Source organism: Cnephaeus nilssonii, assembly GCF_951640355.1.
Source record: "Cnephaeus nilssonii genome assembly, chromosome: 14".
NCBI classification, from domain to species: domain Eukaryota; kingdom Metazoa; phylum Chordata; class Mammalia; order Chiroptera; family Vespertilionidae; genus Cnephaeus; species Cnephaeus nilssonii.
Genome location: NC_137085.1, coordinates 19281637 through 19305025, shown reverse-complemented (window position 1 = coordinate 19305025; position 23389 = coordinate 19281637). Strand labels below are relative to the sequence as shown.

General features: G+C 48.3%; 1 protein-coding gene across 11 annotated transcripts in view; it reads right to left on the bottom strand.

Annotated features, from left to right (window-relative positions):
- Positions 1-23389, bottom strand: part of PTPN3 (protein tyrosine phosphatase non-receptor type 3) — a gene marked incomplete at its 5' end in the record, with an annotated part of 101378 nt that overhangs the window by 35195 nt on the left and 42794 nt on the right. For 5 of the 11 annotated variants that reach the window (XM_079790554.1, XM_079790547.1, XM_079790549.1 and 2 more), the window contains 9 exons: positions 2563-2739; positions 5450-5584; positions 8656-8828; positions 10159-10222; positions 11349-11437; positions 14747-14834; positions 15943-16063; positions 19526-19578; positions 22402-22446. In XM_079790554.1, coding sequence (XP_079646680.1) covers positions 2563-2739; positions 5450-5584; positions 8656-8828; positions 10159-10222; positions 11349-11437; positions 14747-14834; positions 15943-16063; positions 19526-19578; positions 22402-22446 — 945 coding nt within the window. Of the gene's footprint in view, positions 1-2562; positions 2740-5449; positions 5585-8655; positions 8829-10158; positions 10223-11348; positions 11438-13165; positions 13199-14746; positions 14835-15181; positions 15901-15942; positions 16064-19525; positions 19579-22401; positions 22447-23389 lie in introns of those variants that run through there. The other 6 variants (XM_079790551.1, XM_079790552.1, XM_079790550.1 and 3 more) reach the window with 5 other exon arrangements.

The following is a 23389-nucleotide window of genomic DNA, read 5'->3' as shown; positions in this document are numbered from 1 at the left end:
ATTTCAGTCGTTGTACTGTTGATATTTGGCTCTGTTGACTAATGAGTTTGCCGACCACTGCACTAAGCCAAACTGGCTAGGGCGCTACTTTTAACATTTAGCTGCAAAATGAAAAAGTGTCCAGAAGGACACGTCTTACAAGGTCTGGTGGAAGAGTTTCAGAAAGAATGGATGTGCAATGCGTAGGGGTGAGCAGGGCTAGCAGTGTCTTAAACAGAGCTGGAGGAAGTGCATTTGAAATTTAATTTAAATTAGAACAGCCATATGTGGTAGGGGCTCCTGGACTAGACTGTTGAAGGTCTAAGATGCTCTGCAATTCCATGGTGTGGCGGCAGACCAGAGCAGGGAAATCTGATGCAGGACACATAATTCTCAGAATCTTCAGACAATTCCCCCAAATCCCTTCTCCTTTCAGCAATGCGGCAGAGCCCCAGAGAGCGACGATGAAGACTGATCATGTGCCATTTGCCCCACTTGCCCGGAGGCCCCTGAAGGCAAAGATTTGTCTAATTTGTCTCGATGTTTTCCTCAATGAGCCTCGAAGGGTGTATTAAGTGTGCTGCTGGATTAAAACTTCCCCACTGCCCAGCCGATGTGGCTCAGTGGTTGAATGTCGACCTATGTATGAACCAGGAGGTCACAGTTCGATTCCGGGTCAGGGCACATGCCTGGGTTGTGGGCTTGATCCCCCATAGGGATTGTGTAGGAGGCAGCCGATCAATGATTCTCTTTCATCATTGATGTTTCTCTCTCTCTCTCCCACTCCCTTCCTCTCTGAAATCAATAAAAAATATATTAAAACAAAAAACAAACAAACAAACAAAAAACCCCATGCCCACAGCCCTGGACAGAGCTTCTCTCCCTGCACCTGGCGCTGAGCTGTGCCGTTAACAGTGCTTCCTGTGATGACGGAAACAGATTTATCTGTGCCATCCAACACGGTGGCCACTACCTACACGTGGATCTTGAGCACTTGAGATAAGGATGTGTGACTGAGGAACCCAATTTAAATTTGATTTTCCTTTAAATAATTTCACTTGGAATACCCACATGTGGGTAGCGGCTACTGGACTGGTGAGGGAAGGTCTAGCTGCTCCACAATCCCATAACGAGACTGCAAACAGCAGTGGGAAGATCTGACACGAGGCTGTGCCTGGGCCTCCCAGAGCCCCTGTCAGGTCCCCAAACCCTCCTTCTCCTTTCGGCAAAGCGACAGAAGCCCACTGCAGACGCAAACCAGTTGGAGCGATGCATGCCTGCACGCGCACCTCCAGATTGGCAAAGCCGGGGTTACACAGAGGAATGTACCCGCTTCCACTGCAGCCTCACCAGGCCTGCAGTTGGAGCAAGAGATAGTGATCATTTCAACCAAAGCATTGTCCAAGCTCCGGGTCACGAGGAAACAATGGCCAGAGGGATTATCTAACTAGACGTGTTAAGAACACGGATAAGCTGGAAACCGTGACTGCTGTGGTCCAGGACAGCAGAGAGGCAGCAGCCGCACACGTACATGGGAAACAAGGTTTGCAATTCACTTGTGAGGCCCAGAGGACAATCAGGCTGCATTCAATGCTTAAAACCAGGAGCTGGAGTGGTAAAAAGTTACCGAGGAACTGAAATGCCTCCGTGTGAACCCTATGCTGCTGGGGGAGGCATGATGTTTATGTTTGAGGGTTAGTATAGGACTTCGCAGAATGGATACCTGTGGCCATGGCTGAAGAGTTGACCCCATCCCACTTTAGCTTAAGATGTCATTTTATTTCTTTAGGACCTGTATCTTTCCCACTTCAAAAAAATGGTTTGAGATAGCTGACCCTAAAATGTACAGATATGGCAGAACTGTGAACTCATTACAACAAGAGAACAAATAAAGCCCATTAATAAGCAAGGAAGAGTAGGGACTCTATCAGAAACCTGGGCTAGGGGAAGCCAACTCAGTTGAGCATATCATGGAGCTCTGAGCGCCCTGGTAATCAAGTCAAAAAGGGAACTAGCGTATACGATACATCTTAGTGAATAATAATAGGACTCAAGCTAGTATTTTAGGAGAGATCTTTTTCCTGGCCTTGAGAGGAGTTGGTCACATTTAAAAAAGGAGAGTGGGGATATAAAAGAACTTGACGCAAACTGTCCTTGACACAAACGTCACAGAAAATCAGAGGTGTCCTACGCATGCCTTTTCTTTGTATTAACTATTCATTGAAGACAAAAAGGGAACAAACCCCAGAGGGCACGCTGTGGCTCTGCGCAGGCTTTCTGTGGAGAGCTAGAAAGAAGCTTGTTTCCAGGGATCTGGAACCCGGCCGCGGTACAATCTGACCATCGAGAGAAATTCTACTGTGGTTAACATGTCCGTACCTCCGGGGAATGTGGGATGAGACTGAGCTTTGCTCAGGACAGGTAACAACTCTGACAAGTCCAGCCCCAGCCCCCAGGCCCCCACCCCAGCCTGCCTTCCAGTGGGCACCCTAGGGAGCCCTCGACTCTGGCCATCTGGGCCTGGGCAACCTCCTCCACAGTCACCACAAGCAAGTAAAAAGAGAGAATAACCCAATCTCTTACTCTTGGTGTGGGCTCTGGTTCTGAGAAGCCTCCGAATCGCTGTCTTTCGGGGAGAGGGAGCCCTTGTAGGTGTAAAACACATCCTCGGTTTCGGTAATGTACGTCATCTCGTTGGCGAGGTTATCCGCGGAAGAGTGCCTTGGCTTTCGGATTTCATGCCGGAGCCGAGGACTTCGCCTGGGTGGGGAAAAGGTGGAGCGTGAGGTGTTGAAAGCAAATTCCACTTGAAAAAAATTTTTTTTTATCACACACCAGCGATCTAACTTTGTGCCCTGACCTTTCTAAGAATGACTGGGCTGATGCGGTTGCAAAGTAAGAGCCAGTTAACCCATTACTACCCCAGAGTCCACCAGGGGCCACGCGGGTCCCCAACATTGTCAGCCCAGCGGTGCAGCCCCCAGAGCAGTAGGCTCAGTTTCATGAAGAGGTAAAGGAGATGGTTTATGCCCTTTGGGAGGGCACTGAGTATTGATTTAGGGTGAGCCATCCTTCAAGGAGGACTCAAGTTCTCAATGCATAAATAATAATAAGCCATACTGACTGCTGATCTGACAATTCTCCTGATTCTCTTGAACAGTAGAAATAAAAGGTTAAGTCAAAACTCAAACCTTATTTCAACTACTAGTACATCCCTTCATGCAGATTTCATGTGATCCAAGAAGAAATGTTTGCTCTGTAATATATATATATATATATATATATATATATATATATATATATATATCTTATGTGATATTAGATGGACATCACAGCATTATCCTTTTCCTCTGATAGCAGCAGTAGCTGTGTGACCTTAAGCAAGTCACAGCACCTCCCTGGCCTTAGCTGTACCTACCTGCTCCTGAGAATAAGTCAGAAGAGGCAATGTTCTCAGGACGCCAGGTGCAGCCCCTGGGCACCGACTATTGCAGTGGCGATTCCAGGAGCTTAGCTTTCCAAGTTCTATTTTCCCTCAGCTTTTCCTCCTTCCCCTTGTTAGCCATTTGTCCTTGGGACTGTCAGGGCCTCCACTATTCACAACCCCCTGGGCCTGGATAATCAATAACACTGTGTCCACAGCAGAGTGGAAAGGCTGGTAACTCCTTAGGGAGGACCTATAAATAGCATTAGAGCTCCGGGCCACGGGTGTGGCACATCAAACCCAGCTGTTCTCCTGGGTGCCATCCTGGGCCTCTGCTGTCCCTGGCACTGCTGCCTAAGATACTCTCAGACAAATTAAGCTACTTTATAGCATAAATTTACCTCTTCACATACTGTGTACCAGTAGTTTTATTGCTAGCTTTACCCAGTGGCCAGATAAGTTTCTATTGAACGAGAACAAAAAACGTTTTACATAAATGTTAAAGGCACGCTTTAAAATTAAATACCCATTGCATTTTGAAGTTATTTATTACATGTTCTTACAAGCTAATGTATTTTTAAAGAATTCTCATGATTGGCCACAAGCCTTAGAACAGAAAACACGAGAATTCTCGTGATCTGTCCGCAATGTGTTAATAAGAATGTGGGACTAGATCTTGGAACCCAAGAAGCAAATCTGCTCAGCCCTGTTACGACTGCTAACAACAAACACATCGTCATCCTTGCCCAGAGCCTTGGGCTCCAGTGGCAGGTCCTTACCCAGAGGCCTGTGAGAATTTCCCTTAGCCCGGGAACTTAAAGGTTCACAGGCCTTTCGTGAAATGAACAGAAAGTCACACTCCTATCCCAGCATGGAGCTGGGGCAATGTTTCCAGATGGGTGTCCCTTCTGCGGCTGACGCCAGGGTGCTGGGGAAGCATTCACAGAAATCGCTTGATGCCTTTTTGGACACATTGTCATAAAGTAACAATGATAATTCCACCTCAAACTATTTATTTAGCTTACAAAGCACTGAGGCATTACTTCTTTTGTGGCAATTTTTATAATCCTTTTATAGTTGGGGTGACTGAGACCAGAGAGAGGTAAAGAAACTTGTGAATGAGCAGGCAAGTTAAAATCTGAGCCTGGGTTTTTCAGCTACAAACCCAGTGTCCTTCCGCGCTGCCCAACTGCCACTTCCTTCCTTTTCCCCAACTCCATCATCTTAAACGGGGGCGGGCTCCCTCCCCACGTGCATTTGTTACTGTTGCTGAGGATCGCACATCCGTACATCAGTTCTATCGTGCTCCTGTATCAGGTTTCCCCAAAGTTTCTTCTGTGATGTTAATGGGAAACATGAGATTAGATAAATAAAATAAAACCCAACGCGCTCTTTATTACAGGACCTGTTAGAACATTAATTGGCTCATGTGCACTCGCATTCCAAGAGGGCATTCCAGCAGGCTGCAGTTCTCAAATCTAGACCAAGTAACTTTTAAAAAAAGAACATCCCGGCATTATCCACCAAGGAAAATGTTTAGCTAGACGTGTGCCTTTCGCCAAAACAGTTTCCTCTGCAGCAGCCAAACCTGCCGATGCAAATTCTGTTGTTGGCCATCTTGATTTAGGAATTTATTATTAACTAGAGGCCCGATGCATGAAGATTCGTGCAAGAATGGGCCTTCCTTCCCCTGGCTGCCAGCACTGCCCTGGCTCTGGCCAGAGCCGCCTTTCTGCCTTTGCTCCGGCCGGAGCTGCCTTTCCGCCTTCCCACGCTGCCCAGAGACCCGAAGCGGCTGGGGCGGTACAGAACACCTGCGTCGTCGCCATGGCGATGACACAAGTGTTCTGGCCCCGGCCGTTCGGTGCCTGTGCATGCAAATTAACCTGCCATCTTTGTTGGGTTAATTTGCATACTCACTCCTGATTGGCTGGTGGGCGTCACGGTCAATTTGCATCTTTCTCTTTTATTAGTGTAGATTATTATTTTTATTTTTTTGAGAGAACGTGCTTACTGGTGAGTAATACAAAAAAAAGGAGGACGTACCAGTTGGGAGTAATAGGAGGGGACCGAGAAGGCAGACTCTTGGTTTCTAAATGCTCCACGGATAAGGATCTCCGCATGGCTGGGTTCCAGACCATCCCTCCAATCACCTTTTTGCAATACTGGTTATTTACAGACCTGAAAAACCAGATGCAGGTTCACTTTCTACACTGACATGTTCAACAAGGAAGACATTGCAGTGTAAGTGGAACGCTCTGCACACACTCCCTCCCCGGACCCTGGTGACACTGGCCGAGGTGAGCAGGAGTAGAGGTGCAGGGGTCAGAAGCGATCCTTTTCTCTCCTGACTTTTCTTTATGTTATTTTTTCTCTTCTGGTGGAGATCTCTCTCTCTCTCCTTTTTTTTTTTTTTTTTTGTCTTAATTACAGCACGCAACCTGGGCATGTGCCCTGGCCAGGAATCGAACCGTGACCTCCTGGTTCATAGGTTGACGCTCAACCATTGAGCCACACTGGCTGAGCTGAAGGTTACTTTTGAATTTTATTTGTACCGAGAATTTAAATCTTAGCTATCTAGATCCCTTACAGAGTGAATTATTTCAGAGGATGAAGTTTGAAGTCAGTTTAGGGGAAACTCAGGTCTGGGATTTCTAGATTTTTAAATAATGTTTCAATGTTGTATGGAAATATTCCACACATTTGTTGCAGCCTAAAACCACCACCAACAACAAAAGAACAAAACCCCAAAGGGCACAAACAACACAAAACAAACCCTAGAATATCATTGCACTAATTTACAATAAGAAGTGCCATTGTCACCCTCATCGAAATTCACACAGCAGCACTGCTAACCAGAACCTACACCAAATTACCACTGACCAAGAGCACAGCACGGAGGGAGGGCAGCAAGCGGGCAATTCAGAGGTTTAATGTAGCAGCTCCCCAAAGGATGTGTCATGCGTTATTAATAGGTACTCTTTGGGGGAAAAAAAAAGTGTTCCATTGTCCCATAAGCTCGGAAAACATAGAATGAGTTTCTTTTATGTGGACCCTCTCAGGGGGAGGCCTAATATGCAAATGTGCAGATGTATCTCTAGGGGTTCACCAAGGCCGGGAACCTCTCTAGGCCTCAGTTTCCTCATCTATAAAGTGGGGCTGAGATTTCCCAGGACATGAAGCTGACACTGGTAGTAAAGAATTGCTGACCTGTGCCCCTGGACTACCCCCAACATCCCAAGTGACCCCAGTGGCCGATGAAAGGTGGCTGCAGGTTCTTTGACTCCTGAATCGGGCTGGCCTGTGACGGCTGTGACCTCTGCAGAGCAGCTGGTCACAGCTGTGCCACTTCTGGACCCAGCCTTTACGATGATCAGCCACCTCTCTCTCAGACTCTTGGAGCCCTGAGCCCGTGTGTATGAAACCCAACCACCCTGCTGGAGGGCTCACATGGAGAGGCCCTGGGAACACAGAGAAGGTGAGGGGTCCGGGTGAGCCAGCCTGCCAATCACTTCATCAAGGCACCAGGTGTGCGAGAGAAGTCGTCTTGGACTCTCAGACCAGACTAGCTACCAGCTGCATGTCGCAGAGCAAAGAGCTGTCTGTCTGAGGCCTTCCCAAAGTCCTGACCCACAAAATCTTGAGATATAATACCATGGTTGTTGCTTTAAGTTACCAAAATAAAGGCAGCTTTTAATGCCACAGTGCATAACCAGATGCCCTCCCCCACACTCTATGCTGACTGCATTTTACAGATGAGGACACTGAAGCAGCAAAGTAAATTAAAACGGAGGTGGCACGGGTAGGATTTGAGCCCAGGCTGCTCGGCACCAGAGTCCATGCTCTCAGCTGGCCGGAAGGATTGGGTCCAACTGAGGTAAACACTGCATTCCAGTAAGCTGTGCTCATGGCTTGCTCAGTAATACAGCTGATGAATGTATAAAATACTAGACAGTATTATAAGAGCTAAAAACTTTGAAGATGCATTTGTTTGTGGCTTATCAGAAGCTGAGAGAGAGCACGTAGCGCCATAAATCCTATCACTGATACTAACAGAAACTTCCTACTTATTGAATCTATAGTTACTTAATGATCATCAATGAAACAGGAAAGTCACTGGAGTTGTCTGACACAGCCCCATGTATCAGACACTGGCTCATATAGGGGCGTTATTTAGTTAGCAACAGCCACATCAACAATGCAAAAATCACAAAACCAATTTCTCAAACCAACAAATGATCTACAAATCGTAAGAATAATTGAATCCAGCCAGGGTGGCTCAGTGGTTGAGCATCAGCCCATGAACCAAGAGGTCCCTGGTTCAATTCCCAGTCAGGGCATATGCCCAGGTTGCAGGCTCGATACCCAGCATGGGGTTTGCAGGAGGCAGCTGATCGCTGTTTCTATCTCTCTACCCCTCTCCCTTCCCCTCTAAAATCAATAAAAACATATTTTTTAAAAAATAATAATTGATAAACAATTTCTGCTACAGCGTGTACTTAGAAGGCAATCTGAGCACAAATACACAAAAATATACAAAGCATGGTTAGTTTACTTAGAGAATGAATTTTAATCTATATTAAAAGGTAAACATGTATAGGTTAATTTCTTTTACTTTACTACTTATTAAATTCTTTGAATATTATTCTTGTACATAATAGCACACAAGGGATTATACTTTTAAGAATTAAATATAATTAATGTGCATGATACAAAGCAAGCACTCAATAATTATCAGCTATAATTATTACTTGTAATTATAATTGTTATTTCATGATCGTTATATATAGCACATACCAGTCACGTGACTCTGGAACTCTTATTCATTCATTACTACGAAGCATCCCAGGGAATGAATGTTCTGTGGGCAAGGCTGTCTTAGTGGCAGCAGGCCAGGAAAGCCCATATGCCAGCTCCACGGTGACCCTGAGTCATGGCCACGTGCTTCCCTCATTGTGACCCGGAGTGAGAGCAGCTGTGATGCTGGCTGCTTGGGAGCTCGGAGGATAGCAGAGCGGGGAGGCAGAAGCAGGCGATGGGAACATGAGCAGAACCTGGGCATGTGTGGAAAGAGACACCACTGCCCCCGCAGGGATGGCAGCCATGGCTCTGAGACCTGTCAGCAGCCGCGGCCCCAGCGCCGGGGGCCCCTGGGTGATGCCATCCCACCCCCGATTGAGCATGTCCACTCCCCGGTGGGGACCAGGACGTGTTTACTTCTCAGTCTGGTGTGGAGACCAGCGTGTACTCACTTGTTGGGGTTCCTGGAGCCCAGCGTCCAGTACTGAGACAGAACATTCTTTTCCTGAGGCAGCAGCTTCTTTGCCTGAAAGAACGTATGGTGCTCGACACAGGATTTCCACAAGGTTTTGCAAGATCGGTAATTTAACATGTTGAAGGCCACAATGTGATCCCTGGATTCAGTCTGGGAGGAGAAACACAGTAGAGATTTCATCGGCACAGAAGCAGGCGGGAGGTCTCAGCATCTCACGCCACACGGGTGGCAGTCACGTGAGACGCGGCAGACCGCAGGAAACTGGCTCCCGAAGGCCTCGGCCACAGCCCAGCGTTGCAGGAATGCTCGGGCGTGGGCTGGTTAGCCATCTTCTTCGTGGGAAAGGCGACCCGCGTCTACTCTTTGTCAGTATCCGTGGTCCTTCGTGAGCACTTCCCTTTCAAAGGTGCCTGCGTTTCTAGGTTGGATATATTTGGAACAACCAGAAGGGCTGTCGGATACATTCCTTAGAACATTTAGCTCTGGGCAAACCTCTCCCCTGGAGAGAGAACTTTCACCCAGCAGACCACGGGAATAATTTCGTAACACTCTGGATTTCTCTACTTGCTTTCCATAAAGCAGAGTGAAATAGAGTGCTTGTACGGAACAATCGCTTTAATTACCGGCTTTCCTGTTAGCCTACCTGAGTTTAGGATTTGTTTTCACGTTAAAGTACCATCCTGTGCATTTCTGGGCCACCGTGAGTCCTGTGGGGGGCGGGAGCCCCAGAGGCTAGCCCTGGTTTTCTCTGGGCTTTTGTGCTTTTCTTTCTAAGTGCTCACTGCGATGGGGAGCCATTCTAGGTTCACACTCTCTTTGCAGCACTGGGAAATGGACACAGGGACAGTGAGTGAAAAGCCTGCAGCGTAACCAGAGGGAGCGTGGTGCCCTGGAAGGAGCGGCAGCTCCGGTTTACATCCCAGCCCCTCCCCTTCGTAGCGGGGAGCCTCAGCTCCCTCACTGCTGAGCCCCTCTTCCTCGCGGACAACCAGACGGAGATACTGGGAGTTACTGGCGGGCCGGTCCTCTCAGGAGACACGCACAAAGGCCGGCATGCATCCGAGACACATGGAGGGAAGGGACTGACCCTGCTAACACCTCCTGCTCCTCGCCTGCGCCGGCGCTCTGACCAATGCTCTTGCATTTAATCTTCACGATTCCCGGAGAAGCTGGCAGGGCTGTGCTTCTGTAAATAAGGTAACTCGGCTAGGCTAGGGGGAGGTAAGTAACCTGCCCGTTGGTACGTGGAAGAGCTAGCCTGAATCCATCGTCGGACTCCAAAGCCAGTTACTTCTCCAACCAGACAAGCAGCGTGAGTTCCACAGAGAGCTGCTGGCTCCTCGGGGCTCCGAGTTCCGTTTCCTCCCCACCGAAGGCCTGCTCTCCCCTCCCGGCTCTGCACACGGCAAACTGCCTTCAGCCGCTGAAGGAGCTGAGGTGGTGAAACACGAGAAACAAAGCAAGCGTAGGCAGAACTCACCTGCTTTTGTCGCTGATGGATAAAGAACTTCTTCCTTTTGAAAGAGATTTTTAGGATGTTCACCCTGCGAAAAGGAAAAGAAAACACACCAAAAAAAGCACATCAGGGATCAGTCGGGCGGTGGCTGCCGTCTCCCAGTGCCCGTCCTCTGCTCCAGGGACCGAGGGCCAGAGTTTATTTCCGTGGAGTTTACTTCGCGGCCCCATCGCCTCGGCCCAACACCAAGTAGCTGACGGAAGCCAGGAACCACATAGGAGCCGCTGGATGATGATGTAGCTTTTAAGTAACAAGAACTATGAGCAGCGTGCTCTTTGCTGCAGCTGCATTTGTGACAGCGCTGCATGAGCTGGTGTGCACCTGGGGGAGCCGGGGGGGGGGGGGGGGGGGAAGGGAGGGGCCGTGTGGAGCCGCAGAAAGAGGACCCACATCCCAGCTCCTTACTCAACAGCTGCGTGCCCAGCAGCCCCTGGATTGTTTGCATAACAACACAATTACAGCCACCATTAACTGAGCATTTTTTATATACCAGGTCCCCTACTAAAAGCTTTACAAGCAGTCCCTCATCTAGCCTTGCAGCAGCCTGAGAAGTACGTTTTATGACGCCCAGTTTTCAGATGAGGAAACGGAGGCTCGGAGGCACCACCTCAGGGCCCCGGCTAGGATGCTTGAAGCTGGGGTCTGAGCTGTGCTCTTAGTCCTCCGCTGTGAAGTGTGCTGAACGGGGGACAGCGCTGCCTTGCCCATGGGCTTGTCTTGTGGGGATTCAAGTCTTGGGTCCCCTGAGTTTTTAGACCAGAACCGAACACTTGGTAAAAAGTTCAATTAATCAGTAAAAATCGCATTGAAAACACAGTTCTGGCCCAGAGAAAGTTCTCAGAATTCTGGCCAATGCACTGCCCAGGATTTTTTAACTCCAAAACCCGCCTTGCACCATTTTATCCACATCACCACAGAGGGAGTCGGGTGGGGCAGGGGACGCCGATAAAAACCAAACTAACGTTCCCAAGTGCTGACTCTGGATCAGATTCAGAGGTCAGAGGTGAACACTTGGGAGAGAGTTTCCATCCCTTTTTTTTTTTTTTTTTTTTTTTTTTTTAGAAATAACCGTTTAAAATTAGAATTGACATTACTTTGGTTCAGCATATTTGTAAAGCATGATGCAGAAGTAATCAGAACCGGTTTGCACTTACCAAGGATAGAAACTTGTGCAAATATATTTTCGGTACACAGCAATGCCCGCGGAGGCAATCCCAATCATTAGATCTAAATTGTGCAGGTCCTGCCAAAAGGAAGAGCTCAGATTCACAGCGTGTTCTGGTCAGGCCCACGTCCTCTGGTATCTCCCAAGCACCCATGCTTTTATAAACAGCAACGCGCAGAAGCTCCCAAGGGAAAACGTTATGGAAAAGAGGCCCAAATCCCCTCTTAATGGACACTGAAGATCTAAGTATTAGCACCAGGTTCTTCTAAAGTAAACGCACTGACAGTAACACTCGCTCCACCGGTTTCAAAAAGTTACCAGGCCAGTCTGCTCATCCCACGGAATCACTGAGATGAAATTTGATTTTACATTTTCAACAGTTAGTATGAGGTGTCATATTAACATCACAAAGGCCCTGCCCCTGCACAGCTTTCCGTAGATCTCAACTCCTGCCACTAGAATGGAGTGAAAACCACGGACACTAAATCCAATCAAGATGTAAAAGCTGCTTATACTAGTAAATCCAGTAAGTTCAACATCTGCTAAGAACCTGTGTGCTAGGCATGCCGTAGATAACGAAGATACAGAAGGAAGATACAGCAACTATAAGCTGTTTAAGTTTGTTTGGAAACAAGGTATCAGTAAATAAAATTTAAAAATAAAACAGTTCCTTCCCGGCCCTGGCCCAGTAGCTCAGTTTGTTAGAGCGTCATCCCGATACACCAAGGTTGCAAGTTCAATCTCTGGTCACGGCACAAACAAGAAGCAACCAATGTATGCGTAAATAAACGGAACAAGTCGATGTTCCTCTCTCTCCTTTCCTCTCCCTCTCAAATCAATAAATAAAAATTAAAAAGAAAAGAGTCCCTACCCTTGAGTCACCTGTCCCTCTATGTACCCAATCGGATACTTCTAATTACAAAGCAAGAGCAGAGTTTGACTCGATCTGTGTTATTTTGGGCTACTGAGCGTCAATTTTTCCTTTTGTACAATAACGATTATCGGGCCCATCTCCAAGGGTTTTTATCAGTCTGAAATTAGGGAATATAAGTAAAGGACACAGAACAGGCATTGGGGACAACTCACTTTGGAAAAAATGATGTGAACACGGGAATTAGAAAAACTGATCAAAGAACACCGTGCCGATATCATGAAGGATCCAGAGAACATCCGCTATTGGGCACCCAAACGAAATCACACACATAAGCAAAACCAAATTTCCTTGGTGGGAACGAGGGCTGCATTTAAACATGACACTTGGGATCAAAATAAGGGAAAAATACTAAGCAGGTGGTACAGACACACAAATTAGCAAATAAAGTCAAAGTGGAGCGCAAAATAAGGAAATCAATGAGTGGCTTGGGTGGGCAGTGACCTGAGTCTCCAACCTCCTGGGTCTGTGGTATTTCAGTCTGCACTTCAACCTCGGCAGCACACACAGTTACGGATCCCTACCTTCCCATACCCATCCCAACATCTCCCAGCTCCACTTGTATGAGGCAGGGCCATACGACTAGTTCTGGCCAATGTGCTATATGGTCGGAAGTGACTGTGTCTCTTACTAGTGGTGTGCAACCCCCCAGCTTCCTCTTGTGACGGGCACGAGGCCTTGTGTGAAAATGGTGAGGCCACCAGACAGGGGCGGCCTAGACTGCTGAGTCATACCTGGAGGAGGGCCGCCCTGGCGTTGTCAGGACCCGCTGCAGACTCGGAACTACTGAGAAACTTGGTGGTATTAAGTTTCTGGTATTTAGGGGGTTTTGGTTGATGCGGCATAGCCAGGGGTAACCCAACTCCCTCTGATACCTTGCAGGTGTCAGCTGGCCTCAGGACCCTCATGGGGCACTGGGGGTGGGGAGAACACGGATCAACTGGAGCGGGTATAAAGCCTACTTCACCACTGAAGAAAGTTCTCCACAACATTCCACTAGAGAAAAAATATTATTTGCAAATGGAATCAAAATTTAATGGTCAAGTCCCAAAGTTGATATTTTGTAAGATCCAGTATCTTTTATATACTGGATCTTACAAAATATATATACTGAAATCCTCCAGATTTCAGAGAGGAAGGGCAAGGGAGAGAGAGAAACATCAATGATGAAAGAGAATCATTGATTGGCTGCCTCCCGCACACTCATTACTGGGGATTGAGCCTGAAACTTGTGCATGTGCCCTGGACAGGAATCAAACCTGGGACCCTTCAGTCTGCAGGCCGATGCTCTATCCACTGAATCAAACAGGCTAGGGCTAGATTTAGTATGTTTTTCCTACTTTATTACCTATGTCATAACTTGCCTACCACAATTATGCGCCTGAAGAAAGTGTTTCTATGCATTCCAAAAACATTATACAGAGATAAAATTTGGCCATTGACTCAACTTCCCTTAGCCTCATCTGCAAAATGAGATAATTAGACTACCAATTTCAAAGGTTACTATAATCTTTAAATGAGACCTTATGGTTTCATATGAGACCATCTGGAACAAATGACTAGGTGTTCCACCAATTATTTTCTTTCTTTTGGATATGATGTGGGCCAATTATAGCTATAAAAGGTAAAGGTCAGATATCGATTAGAAAGGGCTGGGGTCATGTACCCAAGCCACTACTTATGTGCTATTAAGTCCACGAGTATCAGTTACTCCATCTGTAAAAAGGGAGTAATGATAATACCCCATGGGAAATAAGCTACTATGTGGCAGATGAAAAGTGCTCAGAAAATAATTGATGTTAGTCCATTTTATTTAAAAAGTCACAACCAGCCCTGGCTGGTGTTGTCCAGTGGTTAGAGTGTCGGCCCAAGCACCAAAGTGTCTTAGGTTCGATTCCTGGGCAAGGGCACATACCTGAGTTACAGGATCGATCCCCGGCCCTGGTTGGGGACGCCTGCGGGAGGCAACCAATCCATGTGTCTCTTCCTCAATGACACAACCAATTTAAAATTATTGATTTTCATAATCACACAATGATAATTTTTAAAAAACGATATCTGAGTAATTAGCTCTAATTTGAGCAGCACTGAGATTAAATAGTAGAAACCTTAGCTCATTAAAGTGTTACTTAGAAAACAGACTTACATACCATTTTTGCTTTTTTAACCACAATATAAAATGGCCATACAAAAATTACTTGTTTTTAATCCTCATGACTCTCCCCAAATAAAGTCTTCAAGTACAAAGGCAACCATGAAAAAAAGCAACTGAAGAAACAACCAGCAAAACTCAATATTACTTTATAAACTTCCAAACGGCTAAAAAAAAGGTCTTGTTTTTTTTTGTGTGTGTGTGTTTTTTTTTGCAAAAGAAAGACTTCTAGAAGATACTTCCAAACTTTCAGAAATTAAAGTCGAAGTAATTTTTTGAAGTCAAATGTGCCCAAGGTACTTACCCTACCACTGTGCAGCTCCACGCCATAGAAGTCGAGGGTCCGTGCTATGTTGATGAAGCAAGATTCCGCTTCTGACTGCTTCAGCCCACTACAGAAGAGAGGAGACACAGCGTTCACCCACGAGAGGATGGCAACTCCAATTTAAAAAATGAAGACAAATCTAAACCATTTGCTAGCATTACTCTAAGGGTACTAAATGCCTCATGGTACCTAACCCTAAATTCCTTAAGCTTAATCTAACCCTAAGTTCTACTAAACCAGGGTTTCCTTCTTGTCCACTAAGACTTCTAGCCCATCATTTCTTTATTAAATACTCCTTCTCCTTTAGTAGGCTCTCCATGGTCAGAGAGCGAAGACCGTCGCCTTCGGAATTCCCACCCTACTTATTCCAAGTTGCTTAGCAGGTACTCGGTAGGTCTTTCTGCCTTTATCTACCCTTTTAGCAGCAGCCTCCAACTTCCAAACGTCACTGTACTATTTTAGGACGTTGGCTTCTGCCTGGGGAGCAATTCTGGGAGACAGGATTGGCGGTGCCTTTTAGAAGGGACGCTGGGTGCTTGGCCTTTGTTTTTATGGCCTTCCCAAGCATGTGAGGTCCCTCGAGACCCAGCCTTCCAGTCAGGGGGGGCTGGCAGCTGTGAGTCAGCTGAGGCGAGGAACCAGGAGGCCAGAGGGGGCGTGTTTGTTGCAGGGAAGGCTTGGCCCCAGGCAGCCGCAGAAGCCTGGGGCTCCGTTCTGGAAGTGAGGCAATTTTATGACCCGATGCCAAGGGAGGGCTGCGGACTGAGCCAGCCTGTCAGCACTTTTGTCCACCTGCCTGTGCGTTCGACCCCACTTGAAGGCGTGGGCCATTTTATTCAATGGGGTGAACTGTTCAAAGGGTTGCCTGGTAGGGCCCATTAGTGGGGCAGTCAGATTTAAAAGGGACCTTTCCTTCAGGAGTTAACGGATTTCAACTGCATCCTGACAAAGAACGCAGCAACTCGCCCTGAACTCTTACCACATTTTACACTTTACAGAATGCCAGTCCTGCCAAATATACATGCCCTCGTTACAGCTCAAAGGTTCGCAAACCCCCGACATCCTGAAAGGATTCGTGAACAAAGGAGAGAGGAGAACAGAGCAAACACAGGGGACACAGCGCTACCAGTACCCACCGGGGGTTCCCAAAGTAGGCCACCCCACCCTGCTCTCACCTGTGCTGCTCGTGGAGCGATTCCACCTTCGTGACAAAGTCATCGTTCTGATCTGGTATAAACTGGCTCTCAGAAAGATAGCCCGGATGGTGAATGGAAGAATTATAGTCTCCGAAATGAGCTAGCAAGACAGAATGGGGAGGAAATTGCCCTTTCAACAAGGTCTGCATTTACAAGCATCACAAGAAAAACATTAATTGGAAATATTCTCCCCGAAAGTTCTGCCCCCACAGGAACCTGAGCTTTGCCTTAGCTCCAGATCCCACATGTACTACTTGAACTCTCCCCATGGGCGAAGTGCTGCCCCGCGTGCTCCAACCAAATTCTCTCTGTCCCTGAGGTCACACGAGAGGGAAAGGGGAGACGGGTCGAATCTAGGTCCTATTCTAATCCCACATCTGGTCGGCACAGCAGTTTGTGCTTATACCCCCGGATAAAGAGAAACACGAGAACCCGCTCAGAGCAATGCCACTCCCTGCGTGCCAGGCACTGGGCCGGCTCTCTCTCTGCAGTGCCCCCAAGGTTGTTTTAACACTGGACCAACCAGCTCTAAGAAACGGGTGAGGTCTGCATCTTGACTCACCCCCTGGAGTTGAGGAAGTGTGGAAGGGAGGGAACCAGGGTGTGTTGAGAGGCCCTGGGGTGGGGGCGGGGAGTGTGAGGAATAGGAGTAGGTGGGGCTGAAGGGTCTAGGCCCTGGCAAGGCTGAGGGAAGAGTTTTGGGGAAGGGGGAAACGTTCTTAGGGGACTCAGGTGATAGGAAGACAGATGCTGCGGCTGGCAGGGAAATAACGTTGGGGACTTGCAACCAGAGGGGGGAAAGGAAAAGGGCCTAGAGGAACTCCCAGACTAGCCCCTGGGCCTAACGGCACTTTCCCCTCAAGGTCCTGGACTGCCCTCTGCAGGAGGTCGTGTGGTGTGATGGGCATTCCTGAGAGCTGTGCAGTGAGCACCCAACCTGTACCAGTGTGGGTGGCTGCCCTGAGGACTCGAGCATCTGGGTGTGTCTATGACTGTGGGAGACTGGGAAAAAGAACCCTGGGTGGGGAGCCAAGGACCTGGCCTGTTTATCTGTATAGAAACAGGAGTGAGAAAGACAATGCCTAGCTCTGGTAGGCAATTCATCTAGTATTTCACTTTCTTTGACAAGACAAGGCTATTTCATCTTCTAAAAAATATGAACCTAGATCTTTCCAAAGGTGTTCATGTCGTCTTCCTGCGGCTGGCTTCAATGTCAATGTCCTCAATTCTGAGGACTCAGGATCGTTTCAGAGTACCCACTCAGCACAGAAGGTTTCTAAGTCAAACACCACTCCGCGGCCACACGGGCGTGGGCTGGGGAGAGCGAGGTGATGCCTCAGGGCCAGTCACACGCAGGGCCGCTCTCTGAGATCACACTGTAAGGAGGGATCCGTTTCCTCCTTGCACTGTTCCTTCTGGGCTGGGAGTGGGCCACCTCATCTTTAGGGCCTAACGCTTAGACATGGCACACAGTAGGTGCTCAGGGACGTGTTGCTCAGAGCTGACTTGTATGGAGGCTACTGCAAAGTTCAGCTTTGGAAGGGAAGAGGGCAGAAAGCCAAGTGATCTATGCATGCAGACTTGGCCAAGGGTAGACCACAGGCCGTGAAGGCCAGCCAACTGTGGCTGAGCTGTGCACGGAAATGTGCAGGCTGGATGATGTCAGCACAAGTGTGGCCTGCCTGTGAGCCTGTGCACAGTGAAGTGTGCAATGGCATTTACAGGAGTCACTTGGGTGTCCTGACACAGGGTCCACAGTGAGGAAAGGTCGAGGAAGCCTTAGCATCCAAACTCCTCACGTTAAAGGGCAGGAAATGAACGTGCAGAGAGGAGAAGGGACTTGCCCGACCACAGTGCCATTTTTGAGCAGTCCAGATCGGAACGCGGGTGATCCACACCCCGGCTAGTGTGCCTGCCAATCCACTAGCCTGCCTGCCAGGCCCGAGCTGCTGCTGGCCACTGGCTGATGACAGTGGCCATGTCCCCAAAGGGCAACCCAATGCCACAAATGATGTTCCTGAGCCTGGAGGCAGAGTCCTACTAATTTTACTCTGTTGGTCTCATTAGCTCAGAAGACCCTCTTGGATCTTGATTCTGTCGTCCATCATATAACTAGCAGTCAGTCCCAACCCAGCATGAACAGCAAGGCTCTCTCTTTAGGCAAGTCACCCACCAACGTCTGAACTGAACACAGGACCGATGAACCTCCCTGAAGGGTGGTTTTCCCTTGAAATCTTAGCCGGCCACTCTGTGCAAGTCCGGTGCTGACCACTAGGGGGAAACAAAGTTAACCAGTGACACACAACATCTGGAAAGCCCTGGTCACTTGGAGCCTAGACTCTGACCACCATCCGCACTCTTTATGTATTTACTATACCACACGCCCGAGCAATACATGCAAAAGCTAATTATAGCAGCAGGAAAAGGATATGAGGGCTTCTATGTGGGAAATACCTTGCCTTTTAAGTTCCATGCATTCTTCTGGCTGGTATTTTACATTTTGTAAAAAAATGAGAGAGTATGTTGTGGGAACTCAAACGTGTGGCATCTCAAGTATCCAGCTGTTTCGCTGGGAAAGCCCTTTACATGCTATTCCTCCAACTCCCACTTGATCGCCGAGGCTCTTCTTGGGGATCCTCCCTAGGAAGCTGTTCTGGACTCCCTCCCTCTCCCCCAGTCAGGACCAGCATGTCCTCTGTGCTCACCCCACTGCCAGCATCGCCTGGTCCACCTCTGCCTGCCCACCAGTATGGCAGCCGCTGGCCACATGTGGCTACTGGGCACTTGAAGGTGGTCAGTCCACACTGAGAGGTGCTGCCAGTGCAAAGTCTGATGGGTTTTCGACTTTGCACAAGGCTTAGTACGAAAAAAGTAAAATATCTCATTAATATTTTTTTCATTGATTACATACTAAAATGGTAATATTCTGGATATACTGGGTTAAAATATATTAAAACTAATCTCACCTGTTTCATTTTACTTTTTTAATATGGCTACTCGAGAATCACATACAGAGCTCACATTATATTTCTACTAATATATATATGTGTGTGTATATATATATATATATATATATATATATATATATATCCATGAGCTCTATGGAAACTCTAAAAATAAATTCCTAAGATCCCAGCAGCGTGTAGAGTGACACCAAGCAAGTAGCAGGAAAGACCTCCAGCAAGTTCCGTAACTTAGATGGGCCTCACTTTCCAGGTCTGTAAGAGGTGACCACTGGGGTTTGTTGTGGAAATCAAATCCAAAATGTGAGCAAAGTCTCTAGAAAGGGTAATGGGCGATTGGTGTCTTACGTTTTATGGGCTCCCTGGGGAGAAAACCTCACACCACAGCTCATCTACTCTTTTTCCTTCAACCACCTTCCTGAGTGCAACAGCCCTGAGCTGAAGGAGAGAGTAAGTCAGGCTGAGAGGAACTATCTGGACAACCAGAGACGCTTGCCCCTCAGGAGGGGGAGGGACACAGTCAAACAGAAGCCAATGACTTTCCCGATACATGGGTCAGAACAATCTGTCCGTTCGTGACACACTCCTTTTTGACTTACATTGTACTGCGTAGGATGCTAGAACCACCGCTGAGTTAAGAGGGCAGGTCAACCTATCAGAAGAAAAACACATTAGCAAAGGCACACGAGCCCGAAACACTCATTGATCACCTGTCTTTTCTTTCTTGAGTTAAGCATGAGACACACCATGAATCACGGCAAAGACAATTTTATGATACAAACTAATATTAAGCAGTAAAGATGAATATAACACTAAAGATTTCTGAAAATGGAAAGAACACTTTTTCATGTTTAAAAATAATATACATAAATACATATACCATGGAGGTCATGGTTGGCCAGAGTTTTGGCTGGTCAAGAGAGGCCCGGCTCATATCACTAAGAGAAAATTGAACACTTAGATCCATGGGCGACCTTGGTATCTTTCGGGTAAAGACATGAGACTTTTCTTAGGGATTTCTAACTAAATCCCCAATGTCTGCTGACTCAATGCATCTCAATTACTCACTTTCTAAAAGGGTGACCTCCTCTTAAAAGGGAAAAATACAAAAGCATTATGAATTTTAAAACTCCAGTGAGTTTTAAATTACCTAATTAAATTAGTTATTTAAGATTCCTCAATCTATTTGCTCCCTGAAGCTTCCAGTCTATGGGGAACGCTCTGTCCACCTCTCAGTCTCCTGCCATCTGCCAGGAGTCCACAGACTCCAGGCTGGACTTGTTCTTCTACCCTCTGAAGCTCACTGCCCTCCAGTATACCCCATTTCTGCCAGTGATTCCATCTCTGTCTCGGTCATATTTCAAATCCTCTGAGTGCTCCCTTTTCTCCATTCCACACGGGGTTCCACAGTCTACTTAGGAGCTAGGCCAGCAGGCCCGGAGCAGGGTCACCGCGAGGGGGAGGGGTGCATTGGGAAAGGGCTGAACGCAGCCGCAGGAATGAAGGCTTGCAGGGTGGAGAGACAGATTTTCAAAGCATTCTTCCTAGCAAACCCATGGGAAAGTGAAGAAAACACATGGTTTCCATGGCAGCCCATGAAGATATGAGTCACCCCAACCTCTCTGACTAATCCGGCGGCCCCGCCAAGGTTCCCTGTCTCGTGCGCTGCCTGTGTGCTGGCCCTGCAGCTGCTTGGGAAGGTAGCCTTCCCTCCCTGCGGGGCCCCGACTTAGCACTTCTAAATGCTCTCTTCAAGTCTGGAGATACATCCAGGGATGCTCACTGTCTCTTCGTTCGCCTGGAGACCCAGAGAGTCCAGGGGGAGAGCAAACATCAGCCATTCGCTCTCCTGCCAAGATGGGCTTCAGTGGCATCTAAGCCGGGTTCTTGCTACAGAAAGAGCAGCTGACTGGGATTTGGGGAACATCTTAGGGGAGAAGCTAAAGGGGTCCAGTCTAGATGGAAGAAACAATCCTACGAGTACGTCAGGAAGGAAAACATCTCCACTAAGAGTGTAAATATGGTACAGAGCAGAGAACACTGAAAGCCTGCGTTGTACTCCGGGCTGGCCGCTCACAGGCCGCATCTTCCTAACAGGCCCTTTCCTTCTCTCCGGGCTTTGGGGTCTCCCTCTCGGGAACGAGATGGCTTTTCTCAGCAGAAGGAACTGATGCCTTCGGTACTGCCTACCACGGACAGTTCAAACAAGTCAGGGCACGATTCGACACCCAGGCGGAACGCTCACTAGATCCACTAGGTCTGTCAGACGATCCTGAGAAGCAGCTGGCAGCGGCAGGACCTCCCCTCAGACAGGTGGTGAGGGCCGCCTGCAGACCCGGTAGTGACAAGGACGCCAGGGTTCTCAGCCAGGAATTCTATCAATTCACACAAAACTACCAAGGGGTATTTCGTTTGGAGGAGAAAAAACTGAAGATGACCGATTTCCAACACTTGGAGAGCTGGACTGAACGCTCCTGAAGGGCAGGGCCTTGCCCTATACTGTCCAGCACAGTCGAGTGCCTGTCTCACAGCAGGTGCTTGCAAAGTATTTGGGAGACAAACCAATGAGTGAGGGGGAGGGGTATCTTTTCACTCACCACCCAGGGGGATACACCTCCTCACTTCGCTACCAACCCTAACCCCAGTGCATCGCAGCAGTGCAGACGTCCAGCCCACACCCGCCTCTCCTCCTCCTGAAACCCTAGGACGCATGCTCTCCATGCTCATACTGGTCCGAACTGCTTTGTGGGCTCTGGTGTCACCGCCCCAGCAGCCTGTAAGCTCCCTTCCGAAAGCGAGAGCGCGCGGAGGCTCTGAAGACCTTCCTCAGCAGGACTGCCCGGGCAGCGGGAGCGCGGATGCGGGGAAGGGAATGAGGTGGCCGTCCCCACCAGTCTACCTGCTGCACGTTCCTCCGGAAGCCAAGCGCAAACTCAGGACTTGGAGGAGGCGGCTCAGGGGCCGCTGGCTTGGTGTCTCCCGCCCTCCCTGAGCTTTCTGCACCTCACTTTCCAGCCACTGAGATGGTCCCGATACACAAGAAGTGCTGAATCACGGGCAGGTGCTCATGTCTTTGAGTAAAGCGTCCCCAGAGAGGAACTGAATCATCTGCAGGTACTAGGGGCTCTGAAGTGGACCTAAATGAGGCCTGACCTGCCTTCCTGAAGGAGGTCCTGTTCACATTCGGGGTCCCTCCCGCCCTGTAAAATTTCTCAGGTCTTTACCAGAAAGATATCTGTACCTTTTATAACAAAACTGAAACAACACGAAAAGAATGTTATCGATCCTTAGCCTCTGTAAACCAGGATCGAGTTGAACACATGTCCAAAGCATAGGGAATGCTGCTTTCAACATCCACGCTTCGTGTGCGTTTAGTGTTGCTACCAGGGGCGCATGCTCATTCGATTAGAACCAGGGATTGTGCTAATCTGGCAGCTGACAAGGGAAAAAAAAAGGAATGCAAAATTCTCATTACCTTCCTTCACAAATATCCATCTTCAGTTGTAGGAAATACAAATGCCTATGAAACAATTATTTTCATTAATCCATCATACTCAAATTGAAATAAGCAAAACAAACAAAAACAACCCCCCACCCAAAACAACGTTGATGCATCAAGGATAAGAGCTGTACACTTGAAAAATAAAATATATAAAGGCACATTTTAATCTAAAGCATCAGGTACCATTTTGCACATTTCAAAGCTGCCCCTTCAGGCATAATGGCTCATGTGGCTGCCTAAGTCTTGATTGGCAGGGCCAATGGCCAGCCAGCTTCATGCCAGCACATGCTGTCCTGGGGCGGGGGGTGGGGGGCCAAGCAGGGATGGACGGGGTGGAAGCAGCCCTCAAGGATCAGCTGGTCAGTGAGTGCCCAGACCCTCAGCCTGGACCTCCTCAGTCAAACTTGGCGTGTCTGAGAGCACCAGGAACTACAGGCGTTTGCACAGGCAGCCGCTGCTGTTCTGAACGCAACATTTGCACACCCACGTGCCCTCTGCATGGAGTTGCTGAGGAGAGGAGGGTCTGCGAAGACATCTCCTTGGCTGGGGAGCAAGCACCCCGCTGGGTTTTTTCCTGTGCCCCAGGAACTGTGGGTGCTCCAGCAAAAGCATAACCGTCAACTGCAGGCTGCCAGGACCTCCAAGCTGGATTCGGCACTTCTTTGTAAGCAGTATGACTTCAAAACCCGGGCGTGACGTGTGGGCAGAGCTCAGTAAATCGTCAGGCCCCCCACCAGCCTGGGAGCCCGCCCTCCAGCCAGGTAACGGGAGACAGAGGCATCCTCAGCGCCGTGCAGGCTGGGAAGGGCCCTGCAGAGTGTTATATTTAGGGATGCGGCACACCCGTGACACTTGGCCGCTCGCTCCTACTCTTTTTTAAAGCCCAGACTCAAATGGGATAGACATTCCAGTGTCTGGCCAAGATGACAAAAGCGAAACCTCTTGAAATACAATACAGATG